Source organism: Ovis canadensis, chromosome X, assembly GCF_042477335.2.
Source record: "Ovis canadensis isolate MfBH-ARS-UI-01 breed Bighorn chromosome X, ARS-UI_OviCan_v2, whole genome shotgun sequence".
Lineage (NCBI taxonomy): Eukaryota > Metazoa > Chordata > Mammalia > Artiodactyla > Bovidae > Ovis > Ovis canadensis.
The window spans coordinates 15792987-15809042 of NC_091727.1; the positions used below are offsets into that span (position 1 = coordinate 15792987).

Below are 16056 nucleotides of genomic sequence, written 5' to 3' on the forward strand. Positions count from 1 at the left end.
AAAAGCAGCTCAAAAAGTTCAATTTATATTTCCATCAGTATCTGTATGTCCCACGTGGAAAGCCTATGTAGAAATAGGGTAGGATGTCTACTAGACCAGTGAAAAACCTTGATGTTTAACAAAATTCAAATTAAGATGGAAATCCAGTTGCTTTGTTCAAGGGCAGTATGAGTCACAATCACATGAGCTGTTTTTCAAAATGGCTCACCTATTATTATTGATAATAGAAGAAGTGAGATATATGCAAAATAGAAGCTCATTATATTTGGCTTATTAATAAACCCATATTCAAATGTAAACACAAATGAAATAATGGTATCACTCAAGAAAAGCCTACCTCAGAACTGAGAGGCTCGTTACTTGCCCAGAGCTAACTTTCTGGCTAGTACTGACTATGCTACTCGATTAATTATGAGTATAGAGCCTACTTCCTTACCACTGACCCTAAGAGTACAAGTTTGATTCTATTTTGCAGATTCAAAGAATCCTACATCTTCCCATCCACAAGTGAAAGAGTTAGAAGGGAGACTCTCAGAAGGGTTTGGCAGCATAGGGAGAAAGTGATCCAGACACAATGCTGCTATATGATCTTGAGCTCTTTCTTGCTCCATTCAAGAAATTCAACCAAACCCCAAAAACACTAACACAGAACCCACAGGCAATATTTCACTAACTCTGGATTTCTGGGGCTGTCTCTGTGTGCCTCCCCTCATTTTGTATGGCATCTTCAGGGTGCAGAACTTCAACTCTATGGGGAAACTGTGATGAGTGTCGATGTCTGGCACTGACCTTAACAGAGCACAGATGTGCATATAACTGGTACTTCTTACTACAACAAAACAGAAAGTCCAAGTAAGAAATACAGCAACCAATGTTGACAATTAGGAATGGAGCTAGAGAACTTATGGAGAAAACAAAGAAGCTGAGTCCCTTCAGCTTCAGTTCAATCCAAATTTCAATAAAGGAAAAGTGTGGTCTGATACCAAGCAGGTGATCACTGGTGTTCCACACCAGTGAAACACTATTACCGCTGACCCAACTGCCTGCCAGTCTGGGAAACCACACCCCCACTGGATCTTGCAGCTCTCTGCCCACTATTTTTGCACTGTAAGACCAGGAGCACAAATTTGTGTAAAACATTTACCTGCTTTGCTCAAAAGGCCTTTCTTGGCTCACTAGTTTGTCAGAGAGTCCCATTTTACACTCTCCCATAAGTGTCTTTGTCTTTAACATTCATAGCTCCCTGAACATATCACAATTATAATTAAATGCTTATTTTCCTATAGATTTGTGTAAAGCCTGCCTTCCCCGAAGAAAAGGTCCAGTGCAAGAGGGTAAGTTGCTTCTGCAGGAGAATAAAAATCATTTTGCCTCTACCCTTCTAGGTTCTTGACTGAGAACTTTCTGTAGTAACAGATTGACAGGAGAAAAACAAATTCTGTTGTTGAACCAAAGACTGTGTGCATATGTCTCCTGAGGCCAAACAAACTGAAACATGGGAGTTTGGAGCAGAGAAAGGTTTATTGATTGAGAGGCCACCAGCAGAGAAGACGGGAGATGTAGGCTAATCTCAGATCCATCTTACTGGCTGGCCAGGGTGTAAGGTCTTCAAAGGCAAAAGGGGGTAAAAGCATGTGTGATCAGCTCATGCACAGTTCTCTGATTGGTTTGTGAGGCAGCGACAGGGTAACGTTTTGGGAGTCAACATCATCAACCTGGTTTCAATCTATCTGGGGTGCTCAACAATCGATCTGCTTCTGCTCAACAATTAGTCACCATCCATCACTAGGGTGAGGGTCTTAATTTTTCCTGATACAGGGATTGAATCCAGGTCTCCTGCATTGCAGGCGGATTCTTTACCATCTGAGCCACAAGGGAAGCCCTCAGTTCCTGCAGAACAATTCAAAGATAAGCATCAGATTGTCATGTATCCCTGGAAGAGGAACTAGGGCTCTGTATTATCACTGAACTATTGCTGCCCAATATTTATTTTGGGGGGCTCCAAAATCACTCCAGATGGTGACTGCAGCCATGAAATTAAAAGATGCTTGCTCCTTGGAAGAAAAGCTATGACCAATCTAGACAGCATATTAAAAAGCAGAGACATTACTTTGCCAACAAAGGTCCATCTAGTCAAGGCTATCGTTTTTCCAGTAGTCATGTATGGATGCGAGAGTTGGATTATAAAGAAAGCTGAGTGCCAAAGAATTGATACTTTTGAACTGTGGTGTTGGAGAAGACTCTTGAGAGTCCCTTGGACTGCAAGGAGATCCAACCAGTCCATCCTAAAGGAAATCAGTCCTGAATGTTCATTGGAAGGACTGATGTTGAAGCTGAAACTCCAATTCTTTGGCCACCTGATGCAAAGAACTGACTCATTTGAAAAGACCCTGATGCTGGGAAAGATTGAAGGTAGGAGGAGAAAGGGATGACAGAGGATGAGATGGCTGGACAGCATCACTGACTTGGTGGACATGAGTTTGAGTAAGCTCCGGGAATTGGTGAAGGACAGGAAAGCCTGGTGTGCTGCAGTCCATGGGGTCACAAAGAGTCAGACACGACTGAGCGACTGAACTGAACTGACTGTTGCCCAACTGCCTGTCCTTTGTTTCTGCATCCTCTCACTTTCCTAATTAGCAACTGACCGAGTCTACTCTTTGGAACCCAGGGAAAGCATAGGACACTGAAGCCTTTTTCCACAACAAGAAACAGGACATGGAAAGTCTTTGGTATCCAGGAGGGTCCTGCTTGGTTTCAGTTTAATAGCATACATACTTGCTGTAGACATCGAAGAGACCCAGGAAAACTGAGTAACTTCTAAACAGCCCAAACCATCACCTTTGCTACCATCTCCAGATAAAGAGAAAAGATGTTGTGGCAGAGGCCACTTAGGGGAGGTGACGAGGCAAAGCCCAGGAATCCAGGGTGAGGTTGTTATGCAGATTGAAGTCACTGCCTTCTCCACTGAGAAGAGGTTCCAGAGATTTAGTCATGGAGGTTTCCCTTATAAACGTAAGTGTCTCTTTAAAAGGGCAACTTCTATTCAGTTTTCAAAGTTTTTCCTTGTCTGCTGTTTCTTTAAAGTCAGCCTAAAATAATCCTTTTGCCAAAGAGACATACGCAGGGGGCAGATTCTGCTTCCCCTCACTTCCCCCAGCGCCTACACCAGGTGTTACTCATCCTGGGGACTCATTTGCCAAATGAGTGAGTTATAATAACATCCTACGTGTTCACGGCCATGGCTGCTCCACTATTCTAAGCAGGCATGCTACCACCTTTCTGCGCTTCACTGGATTCCAAGTTCAACGACTGTCTCCAAAAGAGAAAATCTCCTGTAGCAACAACAAAGAGGCTGGTTTGTTGTTTTTAAGTGCCCTTCCTTCCGGTCCTATTTACATGCATCATTAGTCCAAAGCGTAAGCACTCTATTATAAGTTATTTTAGAAGTCATAATCATTACAATTGTAAACTCCCATTGAAGCCCGACTACCCCTTGTGCTGTTCAAGAATCCCCTCAGTGCTTACGTACCTCTCTCTAGGAGGCCTATTCCAGCTTTTAACCTTCCATGTGGGCTTTTCCTTTGGAGCCTCTTGTGATCTTCAAGCTGTAATTTTCACAAGTGGCGCCCTAAAGCTCTTTAATATTTTTGTTTACCAGAAGTATTCATTTCATTTCTGCATGTTTGGTAGATGAATTTTCTGTAGCAGTTCACAAAATAATGTTTTACAGCATTAAGAGAAATAAGTTAAAGGCCAAAGACAACCACAAAAAAAATTCAAGTGAGCAGTTAAAATATTTATATTAGTTTCAGAAGGCTCAAATGTAAGCAACAACTAAGTCTTTGCAAGCACATTCAACAGGGAAATCAGGAAGCATACTGGATAAGAACGTTGTACAGCCGGCTGGAGACTGGGGCAGGTGAGGGAGATGCAGGGCTAGATCCTATCTTTGTTTTAAAATCTGGTCTTTTGCTCTTTGTGAATTTTTTAAAATGAGTTTTTGGTTTTTAAAAAAATCTTACATTAAAATACTACTGATGCTTCCTCCAAAAGTCAAATAGAATTACCATATGTAATTCCACTCCTAGGTATAACTGTTTACCAAAAGAGCTTTAGAAAAAGCCAAACAAACAGATATTCAATTATTTACAGAACGTCCATGGTGGTCCAGTGGTTAGGACTCTGAGCTCACTGTCGAGGACCTGGGTTGGATCCCTAGTCAAGGAACTACGATTCCACAAACCTCACGGTGTGGCAAAAACAACAACAAATACAATTATTTACACAGGACTATTCACAGAAGCACTATCCACAAAAGACAAAAGGTAGAAACAACCCAAATGCCCATCAATGGATGACTGGATAAACAAATTGTAGTCTAATCCATACCAGGAAATTCTATTCAGCCATAAAAAGGACGAAAGAACTGACATAGGCTACATTGTGGATGAACTTTAAAAACATCAAGTTCAGTGAAAGAGGCCAGACACAAAAGGCCACATATTGTATGATTCTACTAATATGAAATATCCAGAATAGGCAAATCCACAGAAATAGAAAGGAGTTGCGGAGGGCTGGGAGGGAGGAATGGACAGTGACTGCTAATGGGTGTGGGGATTTATTTTGGAGGAATGGAAATGTTTTGGAACCAGATAAAGGTGGTGGTTACACAACATTGTGAATGTACCTAATGATATTGCATTGTTCACTTTGAAATGGTTAATTTTATGTCATGTGAATTTCAGCTCAATTAAATGTGTGTGTGTGTGTGTGTGTGTGTGTTACTGATCTTAACTCCTGAATTTTTTTATGCTCCCTTAAATTCAATGCCTGAGGCCAGGGCCTTACTTACCAACCCTAGTCTTGGACCTGTTTCATTTCACTTTTTAGTAGAAATAAACAGTGAGAAATTGAAATAAGCTTGGGCCACATATAAATGTGTGGCTGAATTCCAGGTAACAGAAAGACTCATTTTTGACTCAAAACTAGGCATTGTCTGTGCCCTGCCAGCCTTCCCATATAGCCTGGAGAAGCCTCTGTTACCTGGATCCTTCCTTACCACCTGGACGTCACCATATGCCAGACAAAACAACAAAACACTTTCTGTCCATTGAGATGGTTGGGAAATGTTTAATCTGCTGAAGAAATTTGCAAGAACCAAAGGTCGGCTCTGGAGGAAAAAGAAAACCACCCCTTTGATTCTGGTTTATTGAAGTACGTATTATTAGATTCCCCTTGAGGCTGGACATCCCATGTTTGGTGGAGAACAGAGTGATTCTACTTGTGGTGATTTCATCAGATAATTCCTTCATCTTGGCTTCAGTTACTTCAGAGCCTTGAAAAAAAAAAAAAAAGAATATACATATTAGCCACATCAGAAGCTGAATAATATAAGTCTTTAAAGTACCTCCAACTCATCTTTACATCATTTTGGTTTGCTTCTGAAAGGCTTCATGTTTGAGGTAAACCTAAACAAACCTGGATGTGCCTTCCCTGGTGAACAGCAATGTTCTGCCCCTAAGTGACATAAGAAGAGAAATCATACTGGAGCGACTGACTCTGTACAAATTTTCCAAAAGCTGCTGTCCCTACTAAAGAGCTATGGTGCTGGAAAAGACTCTTGAGAGTCTCTTGGACTGCAAGGAGATCAAACCAGTCCATCCTAAAGGAAATCAGTCCTGGATATTCATTAAAAGGACTGATGCTGAAGCTGAAACTCCAATACTTTGGCAACCTGATGCGAAGAACTGACTGATTGGAAAAGACCCTGATGCTGTGGAAGATTGAAGGCAGGAGGAGAAGGGGATGACAGAGGATGAGATGGTTGGACGGCATCACTGACTCGATGGACATGAGTTTGAGCAAGTGCCAGGAGTTGGTAATGGACAGGGAGGCCTGCCGTGCTGCAGTCCATGGGGTCACTAAGAGTTGGACACAACTGAGCAACTGAACTGAACTGAACTACTAAAGAGCAGAAACAATTTAAGTCCTGCCCTACCCCTAGGGATGTCCAAGCAGCATCAGCCTGTGAGTGTGAATGTAATAAAGCCAGCCAGGCTGCTACCTCCTCTAATAAAACCTCCAGGAGCTGTGAGGGATATAAGCTGCCCTTGGAAGCTAAGCCAGTCTCTGACATCTCCCTACAAAGAAAGAAAACACTACTTTATTTTCTACAAATTTAAGGAAATCTGCTTTTTCATGAGTGACCTAGATCATGGATCAACACACTGTGTTTGGAAATAAAGTTTTATTGGGACATAGCCCTGCCTATTTATGTGTGGATGTCCAAGCCTGCTCTCCATCTCCAAGGCACTGCAGGGCCTGAAAAGCTGAAAACAGTTTCTGTCTGGCCCTTTACAGTACAAGTTTGCTGACCCCTCAGCTACACTCTTGTAACTCTAACCACCACAGTCTCCATGTATCCATTTATAGGTGCTCAGATATCCTTATTCCTGGCCTTGTGCCCATTCCTAACTACTAGCTTTCTCAGGGCTGTTCCAGATACCAGAAGCATAATCAGCTGTCAAGTTTGTTCTGCTCACTATGCCAGTCAAACAGGAGCATCCCGGGATCCTGTGAGATGAGTCCTGTGATGCGCCCTTCTGCACCAAGATGACAACTTGTCTATAAAACAAACAAGAACTTCAAGGTTCCACCTCACCCTCTCAGGTTGTCCTGGTGATTCCAAGTCATGGGTCAGTTTCAGCTGATTTCCAACTCAGCTAACCTTGGCTCTGAAAAGCTGTCATCACTGGCATCACTGTATCTGTCACTAGAGCAAAAGATGAACTGATTCAGCAAAATGTAAAAAATTTTGCACAATTATTCTATTTATGATCCCAAACACTTTCCATAATTACCCCCCACTCAGAGAAAATGCTAAGGAGTATTCTAATACTACTACTTAGTCACTCCAGGAAGACATTAATTCAACCATAACCAATGGTCTCCTTCTTTTGTCAGAGGAATTGATTTTTGCTTTTATTTTAAATTGGAAGTACTTTACTTAGAAAAATTATAAAAGCATTTCAATTTAGACTGAAATGTATAACCTTCTGAAGACCACTAATATAGGCCAACAGCATGGAAGTTTTCCATTTCAATAAGCATTCTCATAGGTCCAAGGGTTTGAGAAATAATTTGTACAATTTTGCTGTTTTCAAATTAGAAACTTTATGTGTTGCTCCAACTACGTCGAGTTACATGTAGTATTCAGTCTTGACATAGATGCTGCCATCTTGGGTTTCTGTAGAAATAAAGCTTCTCCACGAGATAGGCCTACAATTGTACTTTGACTTGAAGCCACAGGCTCACTTTGACAACTTGTCTATAAAACAAACAAGAACTTCAAGATTCTTGCTTGGTTCCAAGTAAACCAGCAGGCTGATCAACCTCAAGAGCTCTACTGATCTATGAAGATGGCTTTGCCAGGACCTAAATGTTTTATGCCTGAGCTACTCCTAGCCTTGGCCAAGGTTTTGCTGACTTATAGCAACAGAAGTTTGAATTCCATAATAGTTCAAAATTCACTTTTTTTAAAAGAGAGGAGAGGAAGCAATTGGAGAAACATTATGCTGACAGGCTAGAAAACAAAGATTTACGCTAAGCATATTGAGTAAATATCAATAAATACATAAATAAAATCATAACAGACAACATCACTCTCCTCCCTGACTTATGGACAAAATACTGGAAAGGGGGAGGGTGGGGCTACAGTATGGAGAAGACAAAGAAAAAGCTCAAGAATGGCAGAAAAGACAAGATTTGTTAGATGAACTATCGAGTAGAAAATATCTCCTAGTTAGATTTTAATACAGGAAAACCACTTCTACTGTTATCAAAGGGTTTTCAATAAAGAAAACACATAAAAACCAAAGAATATTTTTTCAAAAAAAGAACCCAGAAAAGTTGATATATCCTTATCCATGCACTCTCACTAGACAGAGTCCCTTCTGGTTCTCGGCAACAAAAGTGGATTTGGAAGATGCACTCAACTTCCTATGTGAGAAGAAATGAAAGTCAAAGATGTTCAAGTGATTCACCAGGCACACAGCTTGTTCGAGGTGGGGCCAGAATCCCCATATCATGCTAACCCAGGCCACAAGTTCAAGTCTCAGCTGTGTGCTACAGTGGGCCCACAAGGTGTATACCCTGATGCCACAAGTGAGAAGCTCCAAAGGGCCAAACGAACTCCATTTTCTCAAGTAGTTCAAGCTTCCTTCCCTGCTGCTAAACTCGGGAAAGAGTGGGGTGGGCCCACATCTCACCCCTCACTCTCTTGGTTATACTAGTTATTAGCTATGTACCTTCAGACTGGTCACTTGACCCCTTGAGAGTCCAGAAAAAATTAGTAAGGATACCTACACCACCTCACCAAAATGTTATGAGGGCCAAAAGAGACTGCACAAATGTACTCTGAAGCTACACAAAAATATAAGCCATTGCTTGTATGAGGGTTATATGTTTATAACATGATATTTCTCAAAAAGTTATGGAAATATAAAGAAGCCGTGAAAACAGCCAAGTGCATGATTTTCCTGTACCAAGAGTAATTCCCTACCCACTTTAGCAAGTGGACTTGGGTGGGTCTAACCTAATGGCTCTCATTTCCTGTCTGCTGGCTATCAGCCCTAAACTCTGCCAATGCATCAATATGGCACAGGGTAAGCCTAACAAAGGGAAGCTCCAAGGCAAATGACTGGGCTCACTCGTTTTTTCATATGTGTTCAGGGGCGGAGATAGAACAACCAAATAAACCACAACACTCAAGAACAAAATTCTCAAAATATGCAATACTGCTAAGCGTGCTAATTTTATGGCAAGTCATGTGCCAGCAAAACACAAGTGCTAGAAACACAATTCTGCATGCAGAACAGCAACAGCTCCTGCAAAAGTAATAAAATCTGTGCCGTGTAAGACTTAGGGCTTCATTTCTGTTTCAAACAGAGTAGACTTAAGTCATAAGATATACTTCTCTGGGGATATTTTCACTTAGTTCAAGACATCTCAGCTCTATCTTAAGACTAACCTATCTCTTTAAATAATCTCTGTATACACACACACACTTCTCAGTGGGGAGAGTTATTAGATATTAGGCTCTTACATGTTAAATTTTTTGAAAGGCCACAGAATACGGAACTGTTCATGTGAGTCTTGTTACATTTGAGGAGCAAACAGTTTTAAACCTGCACTGTCCAATATGGCAGCCACAAGCCACAGTAGCTATCTGAATTTAAATCAACTAAAACCAAATAAAATTTAAAATTCCATTCCTCATGTGTATACACTGAGCCATACTTCAAGTGCTCAACAGGCATGTGTAGTTGGTGGCTGTGATACTGGACAGTGCAGATTTTCCTTTTAAGGTAAAAGCATTCTTTATTCCTAGTTTCAAATATTACACTTCTATGTATAATATAAGAAACCTATATATATATATATATATATATATATATATATCTCAGGCTTCCCCAGTGGCTCAGTGGTAAAGAATCCGCCTGCAATGCAGGAGACATAAGAGACATGGGTTCGATCCCTGGATCAGGAAGATCCCCTGGAGGAGGGCATGGCAACCCACTCCAGTATTCTTGCCTGGAGAATCCCATGGACAGAGGAGCCTGGCAGACTACAGTCCATAGGGTCACAAAGAGTTGGACATGACTGAGGCAACTTAGCACACAAATATATAAAAACTTTGCCAATGCTAGAATTAAAATAGAGATTAAAATTGACATAATCATAAGGACAGTGCAGATTATAGAACATTTTCACCACTGCAAAAAAAGTTCTATTGGATAGCACTGATTTAGAACAAATGAATAATGGTTTTAGCAAAAACAAACCATAATCACCATGCAATGGTTCGTCTTGTCACTCACTAGGAAAGGTTTTTGTAAGGTCTGGCTATATACAGTCAAAATCACAGCAAATCTCCTTCATGCATGCAAGTACCCTCCAAATAATGGAAGTACTCTTTTTTAAAAAGCTGTTTACTGTACTATTTCCAAGACAAAATCAAAATCACCAGCGGCAACACACAGGACTTGCCATCCTTCAACACTGGCTCAACTTACAAGACTTGACTGCCATGGTCTACTGCCATGTTGTTCTTTGACAAATGAAAGGCTTGTCATAGTCAAATTTGTTTGTCAAAGACTCCTGGTTCCTAATAAGTCCTAACAGAAGAAAACATATTCCAAGGCACCAGGGCAACGGTAGAGCACTGCCTCACATAGTCCACCTTCTTTGCTACCCTGAGGTGGCTGTTAGACCATTTCTTCTCCATTAAAAAAAAAAAAGAGGTAGTTGGAATTAAAAAATTCTAATAGCATACTTAAGATCCCCAGCATGCATAAATTCCTATAATACTTTATATCAAAAGCTATTTCATGTAGAGAAAGCATGTTTTAAAACAGGTTGCCATGCACACAGTTTTCCCCAAAGCGTTGTTATCACTATACTTACTTCCTTCTCAAAGAGCCCCTGGAAGCCATAAAATATAAGAGCAACAGAATGAATAACTTAATATGTTTTGAATGAGTCTTGCATTGAATAGTAAATGGTAGAGCACAACCCTGGCAGGACATTAAAAGCACAGTAGTCTCTATCAGTATTAACTCCATCCCTGGCTGACACCACATCATCAGCGGGCAGTGGATCACGATCAATAAAGAGCACCTTTTCAGCAACATTTAATCCCTTAGGGAAGGCATACTCAAATGTTGCTTATCAGCAGTACTTTACAAGAAACAGTCTCAAGGTACGGTTTTGGAATCCAACAATAAGCAGGGGAGCTGTTTTTAAGATGTTTGAAAAAGCTGTTGAAAAAGAAAGCAAAAAAGAATCTTCTTTTCCAGTTCACTTTTGCTTGAAATGTAACATGGGGGGAAAATAGTATTTTTATATCAGTTGAAAGTTTACAAAGCACCATCTCAACTGTTCTTTACAGCAACCCTAAAGGATGAAGATCCTGAGGTTTAGGAGTGGGGACTTGGAAAAAATTACCCAGGAAGTGGCATATCCAGAAAATAAACCCATAGCACCTGCTCTGTTTGTCCATACTATCCCCACAAAAATAAAATATTTGCACCTTATATGGCAAGAATGGTCCCTGGCAACATCAACCATGCAGACCAAAAGTTAAAATAAAAAGCAAGGTGATTCCAAGTTTAAAACAGTGCTGGAAAATGCACATTAGATTCACACAGGAGAAAAGGAGTATCTTATTCTCCTAGTCAAAGAGAAAGAATCACCCTAAGTGGGATAAGGATGCCTTAGAGGGAGAAATGTACATCTAATCAGCGGAGAGGCCACACCCACCTCTAATGGCCATCATCAGTAACCATTTGGGGAACCAGCATCTTGCCTGGAGAATCCCAGGGACAGAGGAGCCTAGTGGGCTGCCATCTATGGAATCGCACAGAGTTGGACACAATTGAAGCAACTTAGCAGCAGCAGCAGCAGCAGCAGCATCCTAACAGGCTACAGACTGCCTTCCACCAGATTGCCAGCAGAAGGTGGATTGAGAAGAGGAAAGGTGGAGGCATGGAGACCAGTTAGGAGGCTTTTCAGCAGCAAGAGATTAATAATAATAGCACAATAATAATTCCCATTTAATTTCCTACCATAGACCAGGCACTGTGCTAAGTGCTTTCCATTTAGAAAAAAATGCACTCTTCGTTACTACCTTGTGAAGTGGGTACTATTGCCATCCCCTTTTTATAAAAACCATCTTAGCTGAGGGTCTGTATCTGAGGAGACTCTTAGAAGAATATTGATGGATGGGAGGTTTCTGGGATATGAATACTGGGAAATGATGTTCCAATCGCTATGTGTGTGCCCTTTAACAGGAAGTGGGTCCACAGCTTTCATCACTTTCTTGGAAGGTGATCCGTCAGCCTCAAAATGTAGAGAAGCATTAAGCTACCCGATAAGTCCCCCAGAACAGGGCATGTGTTCTTATTGGACTAGTCCTTGATTCTCTTGTGCCCAGCACCATTGCTGGGGTGGTGTGAGCTCCAGCACATGTGGCGCATTGAGTAGATGCTAAAGTGTGCAGCCATCAACAGTAGGAGCATCATGCAACTTGGAAAATTGGGTATGAGGTGTTCAGTTCAAAAGACAAGCTTCTGTAATTAATAAAAACTGAGGTGATACTTTGAGAACATATGAATATCCCATTTTCCAAAACTTTTCATCTAGTGGTTTTGGCATCCACTTATGATCCTTATTTGACTCAGTTATTACATCAGGGGTGGCATCTACATTTTTTAAATTGGCCCTTTTTTCTGAGTATTATTATGTAATTTTAAAAACATATAGTGTGTTATAATCCAATTTTGTCATTACTGTTTTTGATGTTCAAACTGTCCAAATGAGGCCAGCAGGAATCCTTTCAAGCTAGCTTCTTTGTCCTTATATAAAATCTTCCCCTTGGTTTTTAAACTCTTCTTTCCTTTAAGTCCAACAACACCTTCTGGCCTCATCCTGTACTTTTCTTGTCCCAGACTTGAAACCAACCATTTCTTCCAGGAGCCCTAGTTCATTTCAGTGGGGGGTGGTATTTTAGAAACTAAAATGGAGAAAAATGTTTCTTTACAAAAGAGACCTCCAGACAGTCACTATCTTAACCAGGTGTTAAACTCAGCACCATTCACTGTGTGACTAAAGAGGGAATATTATGTGCCTCACATGCCTCCTGATGTGTCCTTATGAAGTCTAAACATCCCCAATGAACTATTCTTCCAAAAATGCCTAACCTGAACCGAATCAAGACAAAATATGAATCAAATTCCGGTCATTGCTACAACTGGCCTGGCCTCTTTATTTTAAAAGTCACAATATTGTAAAGTAATTATCCTCCAATTAAAATAAATTAATTTTTTTAAAAAGTCATTGTTATGAAGAACTGAAAAAAAGAGGGTGATTACCCAGATTAAAAGAGACTAGGAAACATAGCCAAATGAACCTCAAATTCATCACTGATTAAATTTTTTAATTTCAAAAAAAGCTAAAGAGACATTTGGGGATAAATGGAGAAATTTTAATATGAACTGGATATTAAATGATGTCATGGAATTAATGTTAATTTTCTTAGGTGTGATCATGATACTGCAGTTATGTGAAACAATGTCTTCAATTTTAGGAAATGAATGATAAATATTTAGGAGTGAAGTGCTATGATGTTTGCAACTTATAAGTGCTTCTGAAATAAGTTTATATAGTGAGAAAGAGAGAGAAGCAAACATGGTAAAAAGGCAACAACTGATGAATCTAGGTGAAAAGAATACAAGTACTCACTGTACTATTCCTTCATCTTTTCTACAGGCTTGAAAGAATAAGAGAATTTTTAAAAAAAGAATTGGGAAAAATACACACACACACTCACTATTCTGATTACAACCATGAAAGGAGTCATATACGAGTATAAACTAAAGACTGGAAGGAAAGACTCAAAAGAGAGGACAGTGACCTAGTTAGGTTTACAGGTTTATGGATCCTTTTTCCTATTTTCCAAATTTTTTCTAATGCCTCAGCTAGAAGTCAACAGAAAACAAAGCTTTTCAAAGGAAAAGCCCAGTCGTCACAGGACAGAGACCAGAGACAATGGCAGAGTGCCTTCACTCCCTGACTGCAGAGATTCAAAGAGAAAAGTGAAGAGGGAAGCCTGAGCTTGCAGGAGAGAAGGGACTCAATCCTAGGAGCACACAAAGAATCAGGAAATAGAAAGCACTGACTGCAACTCTGTACTTCCTTTAAGACCCTCTGATTAGCAAGTAGTTTCAACTCTTGAGTTTGGTCTGAAACAATCAGGCAAATACACTCCACCACGGAGTTAACTTTCCTCCCATTTCTATACCAGCCTGCCTTCCCTTTCAACTCAAATAGACAATTTCTTTGCACAAGAGATAGATTGTGTTGGGTGGAGACATGGAATTTAAGATCCTAAAACCTAGAATAAAATGCTACTCACATGTCTTAAGATTCTGCTTTTATATTTTCAAAACATGTTTTCCCAAACAGCTGTATTTCTGTGAACTGAACTCCATCTCGGTTCTTGCTTTCTGACATAGAACAAGCACTATCTAAGCAAGAGAGTTTTACTCTGACCTGACAGAGGAGCATGATAAATGCCAGCATCACCAAAACTGGAAGTCATTCCTGACCTCAGTGTGGAGTGACTGCCCCTCAGGGCCTTGTAGGGCAGCCCCAGAGACATACAGGCTGAGAAACAACCTATGACTTTAGACTCTTATCCCTCTTCTCTTTCCAGTTGCTTAAAAATGGAATTCTGAAACTGCAAGGACCTACTGTATAGCACAGGGAACTATATTCAATATCCTTTAATAAACCATAATAAAAAAGAAGATATATATAAGACTGAACCATTTTGCTATATACCAGAAACTGAAACTAACACAACACTGTAAATCAACTATACTTCAATTTTTTAAAAAAGTGGAATTCTGGACATAAATCATGTGCTTTTTTTCTACACACTGAAGAACTCGCAATTATAAGAATCTTTGGATATTCTATTTCATATAAATCTCCTACAATTTTTTATTACAATTACATGAAGCAGCAGTCTCATTCCATTACATCGTACACCAGCAAAACCATGCAAATTTGTAGTTACTGTTTAAATATGGGACAAATTATACTTAAGACACTAGGAGAGAGATATCAGCAAATAATTACAATGATTTATTTAATGGACCATAATTTCCCATTGGATTTCTTTATTCTAAAAATGGTTTACTTGACTTGTGCAAAAGAGTCAACACAATAGGCCTGAGGCTGACAGGGCCTGTTGCTGGGGAACTTCACTTTCGGAATGTTTTCTCCATTACTAACTGATAAGGTCATCTTTGGGGGCCTAGGCTGTTTGTACAGGCAATGTGATTGTGGTGAACACTTGCTTTCCTCCTGGGAGCCTGGAATTTGGGTGGTTGCTAGGCAGAGAATGCCCATGCGACCAGCCTCCTATAGAAACTCTAAAGCCTGAGTGTCAAATGGGCTTCTCTGGGCGTAAACATCACACACTGCATTTGTACTGCTGGAGGGAGGGTGAGCTCTGTGTGACCTCTCACAGGAGGGAAAGAGCATAGGAAAGCTGCAGATAGATTTCTCCAGGCTCTACTTACACGTCTTTCCCTGCCTGAGCAAGCTGTGTATGCTTATTCTGTCACTGAAATGAATTTTAGCCATGAGTACAAATAGTTCAGTTCAGTTCAGTTCAGTTCAGTTGCTCAGTTGTGTCCGACTCTTTGTGACCCCATGAATCGCAGCACACCAGGCCTCCCTGTCTATCACCAACTCCTAGAGTCCACCCAAGCTCATGTGCATTGAGTCGGTGATGCCATCCAGCCATCTCATCCTCTGTCGTCCCCTTCTCCTCCTGCCCCCAATCCCTCCTAGCATCAGGGTCTTTTCCAATGAGTCAACCCTTCACATGAGGTAGCCAAAGTATTGGAGTTTCAGCCTCAGCATCAGTCCTTCCAATGAATACCCAGGACTGGTCTCCTTTAGGATAGACTGGTTGGATCTCCTTGCAGTCCAAGGGACTCGCAAGAGTCTTCTCCAGCACCACAGCTATATTCAGATTCCTCCTAATCAATTATTAAATGTGTGGGTGGTCTTAGAGAATCCTCCAAATAAGATTTAGTTTGATTTTGTAAGTACTTTTGAGTAGCTTATACAAACCTAAAAAAAATAATATCCTAAAACCATTATGCCTCTTGAACAGACCCCCACAAGTCTAAAACCAGGTGGACCCGGTCTTCATAACTGCTACCATTCTAGAAGATGCCAGAGTAGCTAAGAGTTCAGCTCACCAGCTCAAGATCCCAAAGTAGTATTCTTATTGCAGTAAAATATAAACACAGTAAAACATAAACGTTCTCCACATGGCAGAAAGCAAAAGTTAGAGCCCAGGTGTATTTTCTCAAAGCCAAGGATTTTTACATTGTGGGTTTTTCAAGACATGGGCGGCACATATGCCATACATTTAAATAATATCAGCCAATTTCTGGCAAAGGAAGCCATTATTCTAGT

At 40.5% G+C, this 16056-nt stretch overlaps 1 protein-coding gene across 3 annotated transcripts in view; it reads right to left on the reverse strand.

The window, feature by feature from the left end:
* Window positions 1-3775: 3775 nt before the first annotated feature.
* CTPS2 (CTP synthase 2) overlaps window positions 3776-16056 on the reverse strand; it is a 114066-nt gene continuing 101785 nt past the window's right edge. For all 3 annotated transcript variants that reach the window (XM_070291369.1, XM_070291370.1, XM_070291371.1), the window contains exons 18-19: window positions 6662-6772; window positions 3776-5335 (exon numbers count right to left, since the gene is read on the reverse strand). In XM_070291369.1, coding sequence (XP_070147470.1) covers window positions 6703-6772 — 70 coding nt within the window. In that variant the 3' untranslated portion in view covers window positions 3776-5335; window positions 6662-6702. The remainder of the gene's footprint in view (window positions 5336-6661; window positions 6773-16056) is intronic.